At 36.7% G+C, this 16,027-nt stretch overlaps 2 protein-coding genes and 1 pseudogene across 5 annotated transcripts; 1 reads left to right on the top strand and 2 right to left on the bottom strand.

Annotated features, from left to right (window-relative positions):
* Positions 1–537: 537 nt before the first annotated feature.
* Positions 538–1,203, bottom strand: LOC137732104 (small acidic protein 1 pseudogene; annotated as a pseudogene). Its single transcript, XR_015957458.1, has one exon. The product of XR_015957458.1 is annotated as a small acidic protein 1 pseudogene (transcript).
* Positions 1,204–5,808: 4,605 nt separating this feature from the next.
* LOC137731497 (uncharacterized) lies at positions 5,809–8,852 on the top strand. Its single transcript, XM_068470616.2, has 2 exons — positions 5,809–6,216; positions 7,943–8,852. Exons 1-2 carry the CDS (start codon positions 5,857–5,859, stop codon positions 8,459–8,461), a joined length of 879 nt encoding a protein of 292 aa, XP_068326717.2. The 5' UTR covers positions 5,809–5,856; the 3' UTR covers positions 8,462–8,852.
* Positions 8,844–14,780, bottom strand: LOC137731496 (carboxyl-terminal-processing peptidase 2, chloroplastic). 3 transcript variants are annotated; one of them, XM_068470615.2, is made up of 14 exons: positions 14,433–14,780; positions 13,576–13,678; positions 13,321–13,485; positions 13,072–13,221; positions 12,530–12,612; positions 12,127–12,335; positions 11,604–11,672; positions 11,100–11,218; positions 10,693–10,768; positions 10,533–10,574; positions 9,757–9,865; positions 9,356–9,453; positions 9,183–9,276; positions 8,844–9,105 (listed from the first exon to the last, which is right to left on the bottom strand). In XM_068470615.2, exons 1-14 carry the CDS (start codon positions 14,547–14,549, stop codon positions 8,986–8,988), a joined length of 1,554 nt encoding a protein of 517 aa, XP_068326716.2. In that variant the 5' UTR covers positions 14,550–14,780; the 3' UTR covers positions 8,844–8,985. The 3 variants fall into 3 exon arrangements, with proteins under 3 accessions (XP_068326716.2, XP_088544097.1, XP_088544098.1); XM_088687971.1 differs by having other exon boundaries at positions 13,576–13,812; positions 14,433–14,629; XM_088687972.1 differs by lacking the exons at positions 8,844–9,105; positions 9,183–9,276 and having other exon boundaries at positions 9,362–9,553.
* Between the last annotated feature and the right edge of the window lie 1,247 nt (positions 14,781–16,027).

The following is a 16,027-nucleotide window of genomic DNA, read 5'->3' as shown; positions in this document are numbered from 1 at the left end:
AACACCGTAACTCATCATCTCAAGTTTCCAACTAGATACTCCTCAAAAGGCAAAAATGATAACCAAGACCCCAACTGGTTTCACCCTCAATTCATAAGCACCTAGAATTTGAAATAGGGCACATAACCTAAGAAAAAGAGCACGAGAGGGGAAATTAGGATAAACGACATAACCACCATGAATAAACATACGCAGAGCCAACAAATATGCCAAAGCAGATCCACCCGGATCAAATGCATATATGCAAGAGATTAAACGGATGATACCCAGTTACCATAGACAAAATGGACAAGGCACATTTAACAAAGCTGCAGAGTAAAACCATAATTCCACGCGACTACTTCATACAAAACAAGAATTAGCATGGAAACATAACGTTCCAAATGCTATGTATCGCTAAATCGTTCCCATCAATTCGATGGAAACCTACACAACTACTTCTCTTTTCCTTTTCCTCACAATTCCAAGCAACACAAATAAAGGTAAATACTAAACAGCTTACACCATTTGCAAAAGCCCCAATAATGCGAAGAAAACTAACAAAATCTAAACAGAGAATTCGCATTAACAGATATAAGCAACCGATTAACATAATCGGATTTAGACTCATTTATCAGCAAATCACAGAGAGATTGAAATAGAAGAAAACTCATCAATCATTCACAGAACAATCACAGATTGCAAAAACACACTACAATCGATATCTGTATATATCCAATTTTTCACAAAACCATCCAACCATTAATGCTGGAAATCCCTTTTTCGCCTAATCAAATTCTAAACCCTAATCTTCAAATTCCAAACCCTAGAAAATAGAGCAAATCAGATCAATAATTGCATGGCTACGAAGGAGAAGAAGACGATCTGGCTCGCTGGTTCAGTTGATGTCGGTGTCGTCGAAATCGTCTTGGAAGGAGTTGAAGAAATCGGCGCCGGCCAGCTTGCTCTCGCTGATGCCCTCGCCGAACGCCTCGATTGGGTCGACGTCGTCAACGTCCATGGCCATGGTGGAGCCCTGATCGTCCATGTCGCTGAAGAAGTCCATCGCCGTTGGCCTCATCACTTCAAATTGCCTCTGCCTTGCGGAAGCTATGGCTATGGAGCGTCTCACGTTTTGGCTTTCTGCCGGAGTGCTCGCGTTTTTATTTTGTCTTGCTCTTGACGACGACATGTCCTTTCTTTAATTCTGTTTTTGTAGAAATTATCACCCACTCAGTATTTATTTTTTTTTTTTTTTATAACCAACCATATTATCTACATAAGACCAACTCCAATGGTGGGCTAAAAGCCAAATTACCCTCTAAAATTTTCCCCCAAACCCACTCCAACCAAAGAGGAAATTTTGGGCTAAATGCTAAACCAATGCCAAATTCTCCCCAAAATTTAGCCTAGAAATCAGAGTGGAATTCACCCAATATTTATTGGAATTTAAATTTTTTTAGATTAAAATGTTCATAAAATTAATTTATGATAGTCTACTTATCTTTTTTTTAAAAAAAAATTAATTTAACAAAAAAAAAATAGCCTAAGTTCATTCTTTAATAATCTCGGGCTAAAATTTTAGGCTAGAACGGTTGGAGCAAAAAAACTGTTTCTGGGCTAAAAGCTAAATTTTCCTGGCTAAAAAATTTAGTTTTTAGCCCAACCATTGGAGATGGTCTAAGAGAGGTGGCAAGGTGTAAGTGGTCATCTACCATAATGGTAAAAATGAGTATAACCCTTACACCACGGTATAGGTTCAAACTCCGTCGGCTTCCTAATCTAATATCTAATTTAACAAATCTGTTGTTTAACAAAAAAATAAATAAATAAAAAGAGGAATGGGGGAATGGGGGAATGGGCTAAGTTTTATAATGAGCTAACAATGGTCATCTTCGGTGAGAATCGAATATAAGACCTTTATACCACTAGACAATAGTATTAAGTGACCACTAACTCAGTATTTTAGGACTTTACTTTTTCTAATCAATTTAAGATTTTGCTGGAATGCTTTTTTACTGGAAACCGGCTGGGTTTAGGAACCGAAATGTCATATTCATCCCTATAACAACAAAATTAATCATATCCATAATCGCAAATTAACCATCAGAAATTATCTATAATTATACCCACGGAGTAACTGATTCTCCAATGGTTAACAATTATATACATCTTCGTCAATGAAAAAAAATTATTTGTTCAATTAACACTTTATAATTTAATAGTTTCTAATTCCATCCTTAAATATCTACATCTATATCATAAAAAATATAACAATACTTTATAGAGGTGTTCATGATAAGCTAAATATGGCAGCAAATTAGGCAAATTAGTCTGATGAAAAAGAGAAGAGGGATGACAAAAGCAAATAAGCAATCATTACCGGAGAAAGATGACCCAAATTATCAAATAATTTCAATACAAAACCACTTCATCATGCCATCACCTCCAAACCCAACACAAAACCACCAACTCCACCACCAATTCCATCCTACAACTCAAGCCACCAATGTCGAGAAAAATGTTATGGAGGTTGATGAAATGGTATGGACTATCATGATGCGGCCACCACCATCGTCACCACCCACAGAGAAGAATTAGAAGTTTTACGAGTCAAGAATCGGTAAATGAAGGAATCAAATGAGAAGAAATAACTTCTTGAAACCCTAACTGAATTCTTAACCCTCTTATTTGTTAGGAGATTGCCCTCCTAATGTAATTTCAATTTGGGTTCATTTTTAATTCAATCAATACTTAATTGATCATGGGGTTCTATATTATATAATCTATGTTTGAAATTTAGATTTTAAGCCAACTAATATTAATGTTGACCATGATATAGCCAATTGGTGGGTTTTGAATATAATCTATGTTTGAAATATTAACTAGGGCTTAACATATGTGACATTTTTAATAGGTTGGATACTTGTTTGAAATGTTTAAGAAGGTTAAGACCAATTTGGAATGACACTAAAAGGTTTGGGGACTTTAGGTACTTAATCCTAAGTTGTGTTATATTACAAGAGGAGGATTTGGAGACGGATATGAATAGTGGAACCCTATAATCATATATGAAACCGTAACCGAATCATATTCATTGTTTCTCCCAATAATCGAAAAATAGCCAAATTTTCATCTTCAAATCTGCCCATCCGGGCGGTTATTTACAGTCATTGGGTTTAACCGGTTGAATTGTCTTCCACAAGCACCCCACATAATATTGAATAATATGTGAGGTGTTAATATAATAGTCATTCAGTACTACAATCTAGTGAAATTTCTTTTCACTTGGAAGTGAGAGGTCTTAAGTTCGAATCTCATGGATAACAAATTTGATACCAAATTAAGTTGTCCATTGTATGATTTAGCCGAACTCCCTCTCTCTTTAGCGTAAAATATCGATGTACTAAAAAATATGACAGGCCTTGCTGGAATCCCATTTGTGTTTATTTCTTTCAGTTAATATTAGTTTCCTCTGAATATGGGATTAACTAATATAGGCTCTAAATGGGTCTCAACTTTTCAAAATATTACAAAAAAACAGCCTAATGTTTTGATGATCGGATATTTGTTAGATCATTAAGTAACGACGTGCAAAAATATTGAAGTGAATTTTAACTCTCAGTCATCTATTGGAGCTATGAGTTCCCCAATCAACTCATTTTAGCAAAAAAAAATTGGGTTCAAAGGTGTTGATTTGGAGATTTAAGACTCCATAAATGACGAGCTAGTGACTTCATCATTTAAAACTAGTGACCTAACGTATGTCCAACTTTCAAAGTATTATGTAGTTAGTTGGAATTTTTTAAAAGCTTGAAACCTAAAATCATCCTAAAAGGTAGAGTAGTTATTCGTACTTATCCTTTAAAATAAATTCAAATTTTAAAATTTTAAAAATTTTAAAAATTAAAAAAAAAAACCCTAAAATCATGTGCAAGACCAGCTAAGTGATATCTTTTTTTCATTGTTTGAAGAGGTCCCCCAAGTCTGTATCCTACCACTCCCAATGATAAAAATTAAACAAAAATCATGCAAGAATAACTAGACAATATATGATTTATTGATCCATTGAAATTATAATACGTGACTAATTACATTTCGAAAATATTCGGCCATAGTGACCGTAAATGATGGATTATCTCTTAAGAATGGAAACATTAAATCCTCTCTTAAGCATAAAGATTTGTCAGCCACCACAATTTGTAATTTGAGTGAATTGATCGTGTTAACAAGTCACGTATTGTCACAATCACATAGAATGAAAATTTTACTTCAAAACGGATTGAAACACAAACCAAGAAAAAAAACTTTGGAATGGAAGGTGAATAGCAAAGCATGTGACCAAAACACAATGTGTTTATTAGAAAACAATTAGTAATAAAAGGTATCAAACCTGCGAAATATGCATGGAATTATATATCCTTGATGGAGCGTCCTCTCTTGTCAAAATTGTTCTTCTTTCTCTCTTGATCTCTTGAGGCTAAAGCCGAAGGAATATGAAAACGAAAGAGGGAGGAGGGTAAAAAGTACAGGCCAACCATGAGAGTCAAAAGCCTACAATCATGGAATATATAGGGAATGGAATTGGTAAAACGTATCATAACATTAACTTAAACTTTCCAAGCCTATTTACCCTCCAAAAATTGAAGGTTTAATGACCCGTTTGCCCCAAAAAGAAAACACGAGTGTTAATTTGTCATAACTTGACTTCTTTGAAATTCACATTTCATCGTGTTTGACCATGTTTCGTCTATTTCATTCCAAATTTGTTAAGTTGGCTTATGACAAAGTACTTTCGTCATTTTCGCAACCAGAGATATTTACATGTACCGTCACCAAGAAGTTGTTTGCAAGAAGTTGATCGTTGAAATGATAATTGATACACAGGAAGTACAAAATATTGATTCTTTTTCTAGATTAGAATTTTTAAAATAAGTTTATGAAATTCTCTAAGTTCTTGTTCCTATTTTGACTCTTGTAATGGGAATCACAATAAGCGTACTAGTAATTGTATGTCTACCCCTACATACAAAAACGAATGGAGAGATCAACGCCTACTAAACTAATTAGTATTCATACGTTTTTGTTAGATGGAAAATTTCAGGCTTTGAGACATCTTTTAACAGTGACTCATTGAGAAGCTAGCACAGCTACTAGACCAAGAATTAGTAAGTTTCTCCTTTCATTAAAATTTCAAACTACAAAAGAATTTATTTTTTGCTTATTTACTTCAGTATATTTTTGAAATTCAACTCGCGTATCACTAAATTTTTTGAAATTCAACTTTTGCCACTTAATCCACTAAAATTGAACCGTTTCATACTTGTCAACTATTGTCAAAATTTGTGAATAAATCTACTAAACAATTTACGTGGCACAAATAAGTACCATTGTTGCTGAGATGTCTGCCATGATTGAAAACAAAATTGTTAAAAGTTTTACTTTTCTATTTTAAAAAAGAGAATTTTAAATTCAAAAATATGATTTTCCAAACATTTTAGCCGCATGACAGCACACATCTCAACAACAATGGGTCACACTTGAGCCACATAAATAGTTTTGTAGTTGAAAATAAAGTGAAAGACGAGTTGATCATCAAAATATTATTTGGTTTCTCCAAGGTTAAATAAAACTCGTGAGTTTGAGAATATGGTAATGTGTTTAACCTTTATTTTTTTGTAATAAAGTTGGAGAGTGTTTAGGCGTCTCACAATGGATTAATAATATTATCGTTCAAATTCATCTTTAGTGAAAATCGAATTTAAAACTTAGTACTCACAAATAAAGAAAAATAATATTAGAAATTGGTATTAAGTGAAAGAGTTTTAATTGGAGAAAAGATAACGAGAACGTGGCAGATGGAAGCTCACACTACGCATGGAGAGCAGTGTCCTCCTTACAGCACAGCCTCATCCATGGCGACACAAATATTCCTTTCACTTTATCTGTCAAAACCCACTTCCTTCCTCCCATTTAAGTCGCTCCTACGCTCCTAGCTACCGTCGCTGGGACTCCAATGCCGAAACCATTCGTTCCCAAAGATTCGGTTTCAATTTCAGAGACAAAGGCAACGGAGAAAATGACGATGACGATGAAGAAGACGAAGAAGATTACGAGTACAGTAGAAGGGAAGGGAAGAAGAAAAGGCGGTGGTGGTCGGACGAGTCGTCGGAGATGGAGGAGGAAGGCTCGGGTGGAATCTTGGAGGATGCCATTGATAGTGTCTGGATTTTTAAGGTAGTAACCTTCACTTCATTTTTGGTTATTTATGTGAAGTTTGGATTTGGGAGTGCTTCAAGTTTGGAGAGCTTAATTTTTTATTCAAGCGATATTTTAATTAATCTAATCTAAACTGCGAAGAAGGGATTTAAGCTTAAAATGCAGTAAAAAAAACACATTGTTCTAACCGACTTAGCTATGCCCAGCTCTAATTGGGGAGATTACTTTAGTTCTTCTCACCCATGCTTTAGTATTAGAACGCATCAATATTGGAGCAATATTCTAATCAGTCTAATGACTCTAGTCTAAATTGTGGGGGAGGGGATTCAAACTTCGGTGTAGATGAGAGCACGCTGCTCTAGCCAATTTGACTACCCCCTAGTCTACTTGGAGAGCTTACTGTAAACATGTTTGACTCGTCCAGGAACAAAAATTATTAAGAAACAGATGTTTAAGAATTAAAATGCATCAATAGTTTGATTAATTGAATAAGGATCATGATAGATAGCTTTACTTGCATTCATGTAAGTGCTGAATTCCCCCCCTATAAGGTTCATATGCAAAAGATAGAATCAGAAACCAATGTGAAGACAGTGAAATCGATATTGTGTGTATCTTTGTCTACTATTGGCTTCTCGATTCGTGTTGTATCAAGAGTTTTGAAGTTAACCAGTTCCATCTTCAAACATAATTTGCTTAAGATCAAGTTATAGATGTAACATTTCAACAACCTGTTGACATTTAAGTAGGAAAGTGCTATGGAGTAATATTTCATCACCTCGGTCTTCGACTACATAGCAGATTTCTTTTCCTTTCTGTTCTGAAACTTCTCTCACATCCTATTTTGTTAGCCTAGTCCCTAAGTGCTTTCTACAGCTGAATTGGGCCCTTTATCCTAACATTTTCTGCACGTGTAAGTCTCCTAATAAGTTTGAGGTCAATGTGTTACATACAAAAAAAAAAAAAAATTGGATGAGAACTGATGTTAAGCACAATGTGGCACTTCCTGAGAAACATCTAATGAAAGTTATGAAAGGTATCGCGATGGGCCATTATTGCAGCTATGGGAAGGCACCTTAAGGTAAGAGACAATCGCTGGAGAGCCTTAGTCTGAGTGAGCAAAGCGTAACATCAAAGCGTAAAAAATGAATACCTTAATGTGCTTTCATAGCAATGAACAGCTGCAGTAATTGGAGGGAATGATATATTTGCTTGGGGTTGTTCTGGATGGTCAGATTGACACTTGGTACTTGGTTTCAAAAGAAACAATGAGAAAACTGCTCGAATAGTTTGTGCTTTGTATAACTGTTATAATGAACAATGCCTTGCTCCCAAGACAAACAATTATGCCGTCTGGTTGAGCACGGTGGATCCCTTACATTAACAACATCCAGACCAAAACTGACACTGGTTTTGTCCTGTACATGCTCTTCTGCAACTAGTTAAGCTCGGTTCCTCTGCTTCCCATTTGTTGATCACATGACGTAAATGGTCAATTAGATATCTGATACCATTGAGTTCCTGAATATATAAGCATTTTGATAAAGTGATTACCAAAATAAAAAGGGACCAAAATATGAACACCATAATCCCGAGGCTGAAGATGAAAAATCGCCTGAGTCAAAATTTGACATCCAGAGGGGTCTAATTTTTCTTAGTATACTTGTGCTGGTTTATTCCTATTTTAGAATCTGTTCTTATAGGTGTAAAATGTCCAATGTATTCGCTTTTTTGGTTGGTGCAGGTGTTCAAATCGTATGGTTGGGCATTTCCAGCTATTATCATATCTTTGCTGCTGTCTACGGGTCCAAAAGCTTTCCTAATGGCTTTAGCACTCCCCCTTGTTCAGTCAGCATTTTCACTGGTATTTGAGAAGGTATGGGGAGGGACACAAAGTAGGCCGAAACGCAAGTCCAGGACCAAGAGGAGAAGGAAACCTTTTGCCAGCACTGTAGGTAATGCTAGAACCAAAGAAAAAGAAAAATATGATGAAGAGCAGGAAACTAGTGACAAAAGAATGGGTTATCAATCCTGGGTAGTTGGAAATGATGCTTCAGATGATAGTAGTGGTCGAGATGCATCGAGTTTAGGCGGATGGGATGATCTTGAAAGAATGGAATCTGCACGGAGGCAATCTCGAAGAAAGCCGATGGGGAAGGGTAAGTTGAGTCGGAGAGAAAGTAATAGTGACACACCTCTCCTGTTAAGATTGTTGATTGCTGTTTTCCCATTTTTGGGTACATGGACAAAGATGTTTTGGTGAATAGAGAATGTAAACCACTAGTCTCAAACCTGTAGCATTCCGATTGGTTTGCCTGAAAGTATTCGGATCAACTACTACAAGATTTTTCCGTCTGCTGTTACACGGCCTTCAGGGATCCACGATAAATCAGCTGAGTCTAAAAGATGAAGGAATCGGTTGAAGCTTAGATCAATGATATTCTGATGGCATAATTTAGCCATTTTTTGTATACACCTGACTCGGATGCTGGCGTTCTTCAAGAAATTATTATTTTGTACGCCATCGTATATAGTATTTATTCCAAATACAATTTCACAGTACACTTGACATTTCATTCCATACGGTGGAATTTGGTATTTGTCTTATGGAATTTGGTTGAATACTGAAATATTCACATCGTAAATTTCTTGAATCGAATACCATTAATCAAATATTGCTATTTGTTTACAAATTCAAATGAAACCTTGAAAGAATGTTAAACTGCATCTGTAAAAAATTGTGATTTCCTGTACTGTAAACAATGCGAACGTACACAAAAACTGCGATCATCGTGCAAATAGCTCGACCTTGTTGCAAGCAAATGCAGGGTCCTGGAGGCAGTTACAAAAAGCCTCCTCGTCTTTGGGGAATGAGGTAGGCAGGGGATGGTCTGGAAGCACACCGACCTGTAAGTAATGGGAACAAAGTTAACCGAGAGCAACACGAATACAGTATATGGGGAGAACAAGAGACCGCATCAGACCTTATCAATGTCTGTGTGCGCAGGTGTCTCATAACGAGCGACTGTAATAACCAAGCCAGAGCCATCGGACAGCTCAAAAACCGACTGAATCTTGCTGCATGGTCGGATGGATGACTTATGTCAGGAATACACGATTTTATTCATGGGAGCTGTGTAGGAGCAAAAGAGATTACCCTTTCCCAAATGTGGGTTCTCCAAATAACACAGCACGTTTATTGTCTTTCAATGCCCCAGCTAAGATTTCACTTGCGCTAGCAGTTCCCTTGTTCACCTGAAGAAATCTCAGTTGATACACACACCAAATCTCACCAAGCAATTCTTCAAACATAATGTTTCATAGGAACGCACAGGAACACGCTATAGAAAGGTTCCTTTTTAATAAGACAAAATATCAGAAACGAAAAACTGATTCCAGCATTAAACAGCACAGCGAGACAGACCGGAGCTTGACAACAGATAATCTAAATGATGACAACCCTGCACCGTTAATAATAGCATGTGCAAATGTTTGCCCGAGCGTTGAGGAATATCACTGACCAAATCTACTTAATCGTATTACTAAATAAACATGTACCAGCACAACTAGGGGTTCTGAAGTCGCTACTGCTTTGCTTCCATCGGTGTCATACATATCTCGAACACCACGACTATCACAAATATATACAATCACACCTTTGTCCAACCTGGAAAAAAACATCTGATCATGAATTTACAAAATTTGGATCTGATATAAGGAAGTGCAAGCTTAATACTTGAAAGACAAACAATGTTTTTTACTTTTGTTACAAAGTTGAATTGTAAGAATTTGTGCTGCATAAAAGGATCAAACATAACGGTTTTGAATATGAATGAAAAGACCACTCAAGCAGCATGATTGCGATCTAGTAATCCAGTGGCTTTCGAGGGATTGTCTTCTTAAACCTTGCTGGGTTGAATTAAGAGATACATGAAAGAAGCATGCCTCCCACACTTTCAGCAGATCGCATGAATCCCTTTTAAGCCCAAATACATGTATGCATTGCAATCAATACGGTGCGTTGTAAAGGATTGCTGGCTAGTATTTTCATATATGTAATATGAGTCCAAAACTTTCATGTGTAAAAAAAACGCGTGCTGATATATATAAATTTGATATTTGGGACATGATATATAGGAATAAGGTCAGAGTATCAAAATCTGTATCGTATGGCTATGACTAAGTGCAAACATTGGTTATCTTAGTTCCATAATTAAATATGCAGCAAAAACTTTGTTATTCCCCGTCTTAAAAATAACTCCAAACCGACTGGGTAAGTGAAAAGCAATAATTATAAACAGTTTAGTTTCCCACAATTGTCCGCGGCAACTTACCAAATCTTAGCAGTCTCAATTCCTTCTGGGAAAAGACCACCACTGCACCAAAATTAAGCGAATATTAAGCTTTCAGAAAGCCTTCCAAAAGGGCAAAATTTACATGAGCCGTGTTGAAGGCTAATGATAACCTAGACCCACGTTGAGATATAATGATTACCTATTGTCTCGAAGATCCAATACAAAGGCATTAACATTATTACTCCTTAAGGTATTAATTGCTTCCTTGACAGCACCTACATGGGATGCAAAGTTCTTAGACCAAATTGCGGAAATTGACAGTCAAAATATGAGCTCTCTCTCTCTCTCTATATATACACACACACACACACACACACACACACACACTATGTACATATCCAAACAAGTTCAAACGAATGAAGTACTTAACAAGATTATGAAGCATTGAGTAAATGAAGTTTTAAACAAAATGAGCAATGTTTTCTTCAAAATGAAGCACAAGAGAACTGAATTCATTTCTCAGTGAGAGTGGGCTTGAGAAGATCAAAACACCATACCATCATACATAAAACTTATATCAGTTCTGCAACTACTAGTTTTTCTTACCAGATGCATTTTGATTGAACGTTGGTAATTTGATATATCCAATCCTAGGGGAATCCTTTCCCGAAGCAGGCACCGCACATAGTCTTGACTTCACAGGATTCAGTGAAACTTTCTCCCGCCTAGAATATACCAAGAAGACATTTAAATAATTTTAAAATGGAAAAAGGACTCTGAATTGAGTAAAAGTAAAATCACCAGTAACCCCAGTCCTAAGTGCTATCCCCAACTTAACGGTAGCTCAATGTCTTAGCGAATGGGATGACTGTGGTTAAACACGGAGCTCAATTGCCAGCCACCAAATAAAATGAGAACTTAGACCAAAAGCTTTCTTAAAATGACATGATAAAATTAATTCCAACTAATTATCAAATGCATGCCATGACAAAGTTAAAACCAACATATTATCAAATCAATAATCTTCAAACACTTTTGAGAATAGAATGAATAATTCCTTAGACTGATATTACAGTATTTCTGCAGGAATGAATGAAGAACTGAACCTACATTAGATCCAGGTGCTTTATTTCAGGTCCACTCCGAATGGTTAGTTTCACTGAACTTCCTTCAGAACCCCTGTAACAATTAGGAAAAACGGTATAAATGAAAATAAATAAAATTTTACTGGGAAAAAACGAATCATGATTCTGAAACACCTGTTACAATTCACCAGCCCACTCACAAATTCAAAGGGCCCAAGATAGAGAGCTACTCCAGGTTTTTAAATGATATGGCTTCCAACTAGAAATTTTGTGAACAATCCCTAGAATATCCTAGCACTAATGGATAGTTACTACTATAGTCATTTAGATATCAGAAAGGACTCGACTAGAAAACTGCAATTTGTCTATGTGTGTATGTCCATGCTAGATTAATCTTACGAACAGAATTTCAACGAAAATTCCAGCTAAGAAATACATAATATTGTAAGTTATATTATTATTGCATTTCCTCATTACAGTATTGGAGGATAAACATTTAGATGAAAAAACAATGACAAGTTACATGGGAGTAAGTGTATGAAACTCACTGTAGCCGCTCTGCTGCATCATATATGCCCATTGTTTCTGTACTTGTATCATCAATCGCCAGAATAACATCCCCAGACAAGATGCCAGCCCTGTTTGCCGGACCTCCTGCGGAAGCTGAAATAACAACAAGACCAGCAGCTGATCCATCAAGTTGTGTAGGGTAGCCAATTGACAGCCCTACGCCTGTAAGAGCACCTCGAGTTCCAGACTGCCTTTGAAGAAGATATGAACAGATTTCAGGAACAATAACTATATTCAAATTCAACTGAAGAAATGTTTCTTAATATAATAAGTGATTTGAGAGTGAGTTTGATGTAGTGTCTAATGGTGCATCATATTCTTATTCAGGCTAAACTGCTAAAATGAACTACACTAACAGTATAAGAAGAAAAATCATTGTACCCGTAGACTCTTTAACCTTTCAGGCTCCAGAAACCGAGTGAAAGGATCCTCCAATGTGGCAAGCATCTTCCTAATTGCCATATCTAAATGAACATACAACGCTAGGATTTAGAAAGGCAGAAACTGGAAAGATATGTATAGTATTAAATGAGGAGATCCAGCTGGCATGAAGCTCTTGCTCATTTTTATACAAAACCAAAATAGCTGAGTAAAATAATGGTTTATCAAGTGAAGGGAGACTTTGGCATGCTAGGATCAGTAAATCTTGAAAACTTTCAAGCAGGAAAAAGAAATTATAAGTAGTAAACTAAGGTGACTGTGGACTTTAGATATCTCAAAGTCTCAAACAGTTTCTGCAATTAAGGCGGAAGAACCAACTATCGAGTTAAACAAAAGTTTATAGTACAAAAAATATTTCTAAGTCCAGCGAACCATTGTAGAGGTGTACTTTCAAAAGGACAGCCTTGGAATATTTCGAGCTACTTTTAGTATGGTAATTTTCACACAATACAATATCACCGACTGCAGGAAGGAATTCATACATGTCTCTTCTCGTGCATTCATTGGTTCATTGCGCAGTGCATTTTCTCTGTACCGAAACCAACTTTGTCCATTGAAACTTTTGTCAACATATGCACGGTCAATCATCTTCCATGCCTCTAAGAAGAGAAGATTCTCTTCTGTGAGAGCCCCTGGGAAAGTTAATAAAGGACAACAAATTAGAGTAAATCCTCTTACCACTGCACAATTTTGGGTTGTCATTACTATATTACCGTATAAAGTAAACTTACAGGATGGAGTACTGCTAACAGAAAGGGAAGCTGACATGACAACCATCAGCCCAGCAACAAAAACAAAAATATGTCGTCTGATTTTTTCTGAACATTTTATCACTTCATGGAGACTGCCAGCGTATTTCTTCAATCGAAGTTTTTTCTTGATCTTACAATAATTTGCTGAAAACAAATCACACTGACAAATAAAACTCTGGTTGAACTCAACACTGATGGATTCAAGAAACTGTTAAAAGTACCCATTGCTGTTACCATAATTTATTGGTCTCTTAAGCGACATAGTCATTATACACATTAAGGGAGACTTTGCTCGAGTTTCTACGATCCTTACTGGCAGATACTTCCACTGCAGCAACTGCAAGGATTCCAATTGAAAACAATAACTTTGGGTGTTCCCATTACAACTACATAACGCCCGGCATACATTATAGAGCAGTATCTTTCAGGAGCCAGAAGGCCTCTTTAGGATCAAATTCCGACATTAAGACTCTGAGAAAGTTACAAGATATTACTAAACCACCGGAATGGATATAATAACAACCATAATGTCGTAAAAACAATTATAGAAACGATCAGAGAATCAGACATCTTTCTTGGTAAAATGAGTTAGAGTATGCAAACAAAAATCAGTAGCTTACACATAAAAAGTTGTAATGGCAAAGCAAGCCATCTTCTTACTGCACGTGCGAAGCAATTTAAATTCATCCAACGGCAATCAATGTGATGGTGAGCATCACCAACACTTAAGGATGGCAAGCGAAAATGGTTCCTTATCAAAAGTAAAATGAGATACAGTTCTTTATGGTGTCAACACGTGTCCTCCAGTTATCTTTTTTATATATTTCCTTCTACAAATAAAGAATTACAACTCTTTTTTTGTGTTACACAAATAATAATAATTGCAACAAAGCGCAATCTTTGAGTACAAAGTTTTCAGCATTCACCACAATTTGATTGACCCAAAAGAGGAAAAGCGAAAAGCTTTAGAATTTTATGATTAGAACGTAATTTGGCAACTATGTTGTTCTCTAAATTCGTAATTGTGGGTTATGCCCGGTGCAAGAAAGCTAAAATGAGGCATGAATTAGATAGGAAGCAATGAGGAGTACCTGAGGTGGACGAGCGGCGGCCATGGAGGCGGAGCTACAGTGGTTCTTGTAGAAGTTTGAAATTAGTAAATGAGGGCATGAAGAAGAGGCAGTTGCGGAGCTAGCGAGGACATCCATGAATGGAGAGTCTGGACCCGATTTACAACTTTATCTGATTCTAATTCTCTTCAGACCATGATAAATAAAATAAACTGTTTGGATTATGAAGATAAAGATTCGTTAAGTATAAGTGAGCGACAAATAAATCTCGGGGCACAAGCCTTATCCTTTCGCGAAACTCATATTCCAAACAAGGAACTAAAGGAAAATAATTTCAAAAAGTAAATGTGGAACAAAATATGGCGCCCTGACAATTCACTCAGTACCAAACCCTCTATTTTAAGCCGTGCATTTGTATAAATTCCACTGTTCAAAAAATCTCCGCCTAGGGCTGCCTAGGCGCGGCCCTAGACGGTTGGTCACTGTCCCGATTAATGCTTAGGCGTTTGAAAATTAAGAAAGGGCGCCTAGACGTATTGAAGCGCCCGCCTAGACGTATTGAAGCGCCCGCCTAGACCGCCTAGCCTGCTTAGACTTGCCTAGACTCCTGCCTAGGTTGTGACTCACTTAGACAGAAAATAGATAACTTTCATTTTACATTTTATTTTTTCAATAAATTGTAAGATACTTGTTGAATACTTAAAAGAACACACATTATATACTTGTTCCCTATGTTTTCATTATGTTCCAATAGCTCATAATATATATGTCATTCCATTTTGTAGTTTATGATGAAATCATATATATTGTAAGTATAAACAAACACTTATTTACACGAAATATAATAGATTTAATTAAGTCTGCCCCCGCCTAGCTGCCTATGCGCTAGCCTTAGCCCGCCGCCCAACTAGCATCTAGCATCTTTTAGAACCTTGATAAATTACCCCACGCTCATGCGACCCATGCATATTCGTTATGCCAAGTTTTGTCATGTTAATCATTATGTTTGGAACTTGTCAAGTGAATTGTAGTGTGATGGTTACGGAAGTTTATCGGACCTACACAGAGTCAATATTATGGAAGACTTTAGACTGCTTGCAGGCTGAAAGATTCAAGCCCATAAGCTTTGAAGTCCACGTGGGTAGGTTTGAGAGCGTGCAAACCTAGTTTCCTTCTTTCCCCAGCAAGCCAACCAATCTAGTTAGGAAGGCACCAAACCCTAAGTAAGTCACATGAAAGCCCAACGAAGCATGCATTTAATGAAGAGAGGTTGATTTTCCCTTCCTAACTCACGCAAAAGAATGGCGAAAGAAAGCCAAGAGATGAGTTACCATAAGTAACGTATGTGGAAGTTGAACCGGGAAAGTAGTGCCTTGAGAAGAAGGCGTAGCACAAACATTACAAGGCTAGCAACACTCATCTATTTTACACTAAAAGGGAAGGTTGTAGCTGCACTAGAAGAAAGAAGGGGGAGGACTTAGCCACAACTAGAGATTCCTTAGGAAGCCTGGAAAAGAATCATTCACCTACAAAAGGGAGTTTAGGGACCTTAGATAAGGAGGCCAGAGAGAGATAAAACATTTGACAGAATTAAGGATTGTACTACACCAAGCTAG

This window comes from Pyrus communis, chromosome 16, assembly GCF_041283825.1.
Source record: "Pyrus communis isolate YQ-2024b chromosome 16, ASM4128382v1, whole genome shotgun sequence".
Classification (NCBI taxonomy): domain Eukaryota; kingdom Viridiplantae; phylum Streptophyta; class Magnoliopsida; order Rosales; family Rosaceae; genus Pyrus; species Pyrus communis.
Note: the sequence above shows the minus strand (reverse complement) of the source record. Positions and strands in the feature narration are given on the sequence as shown.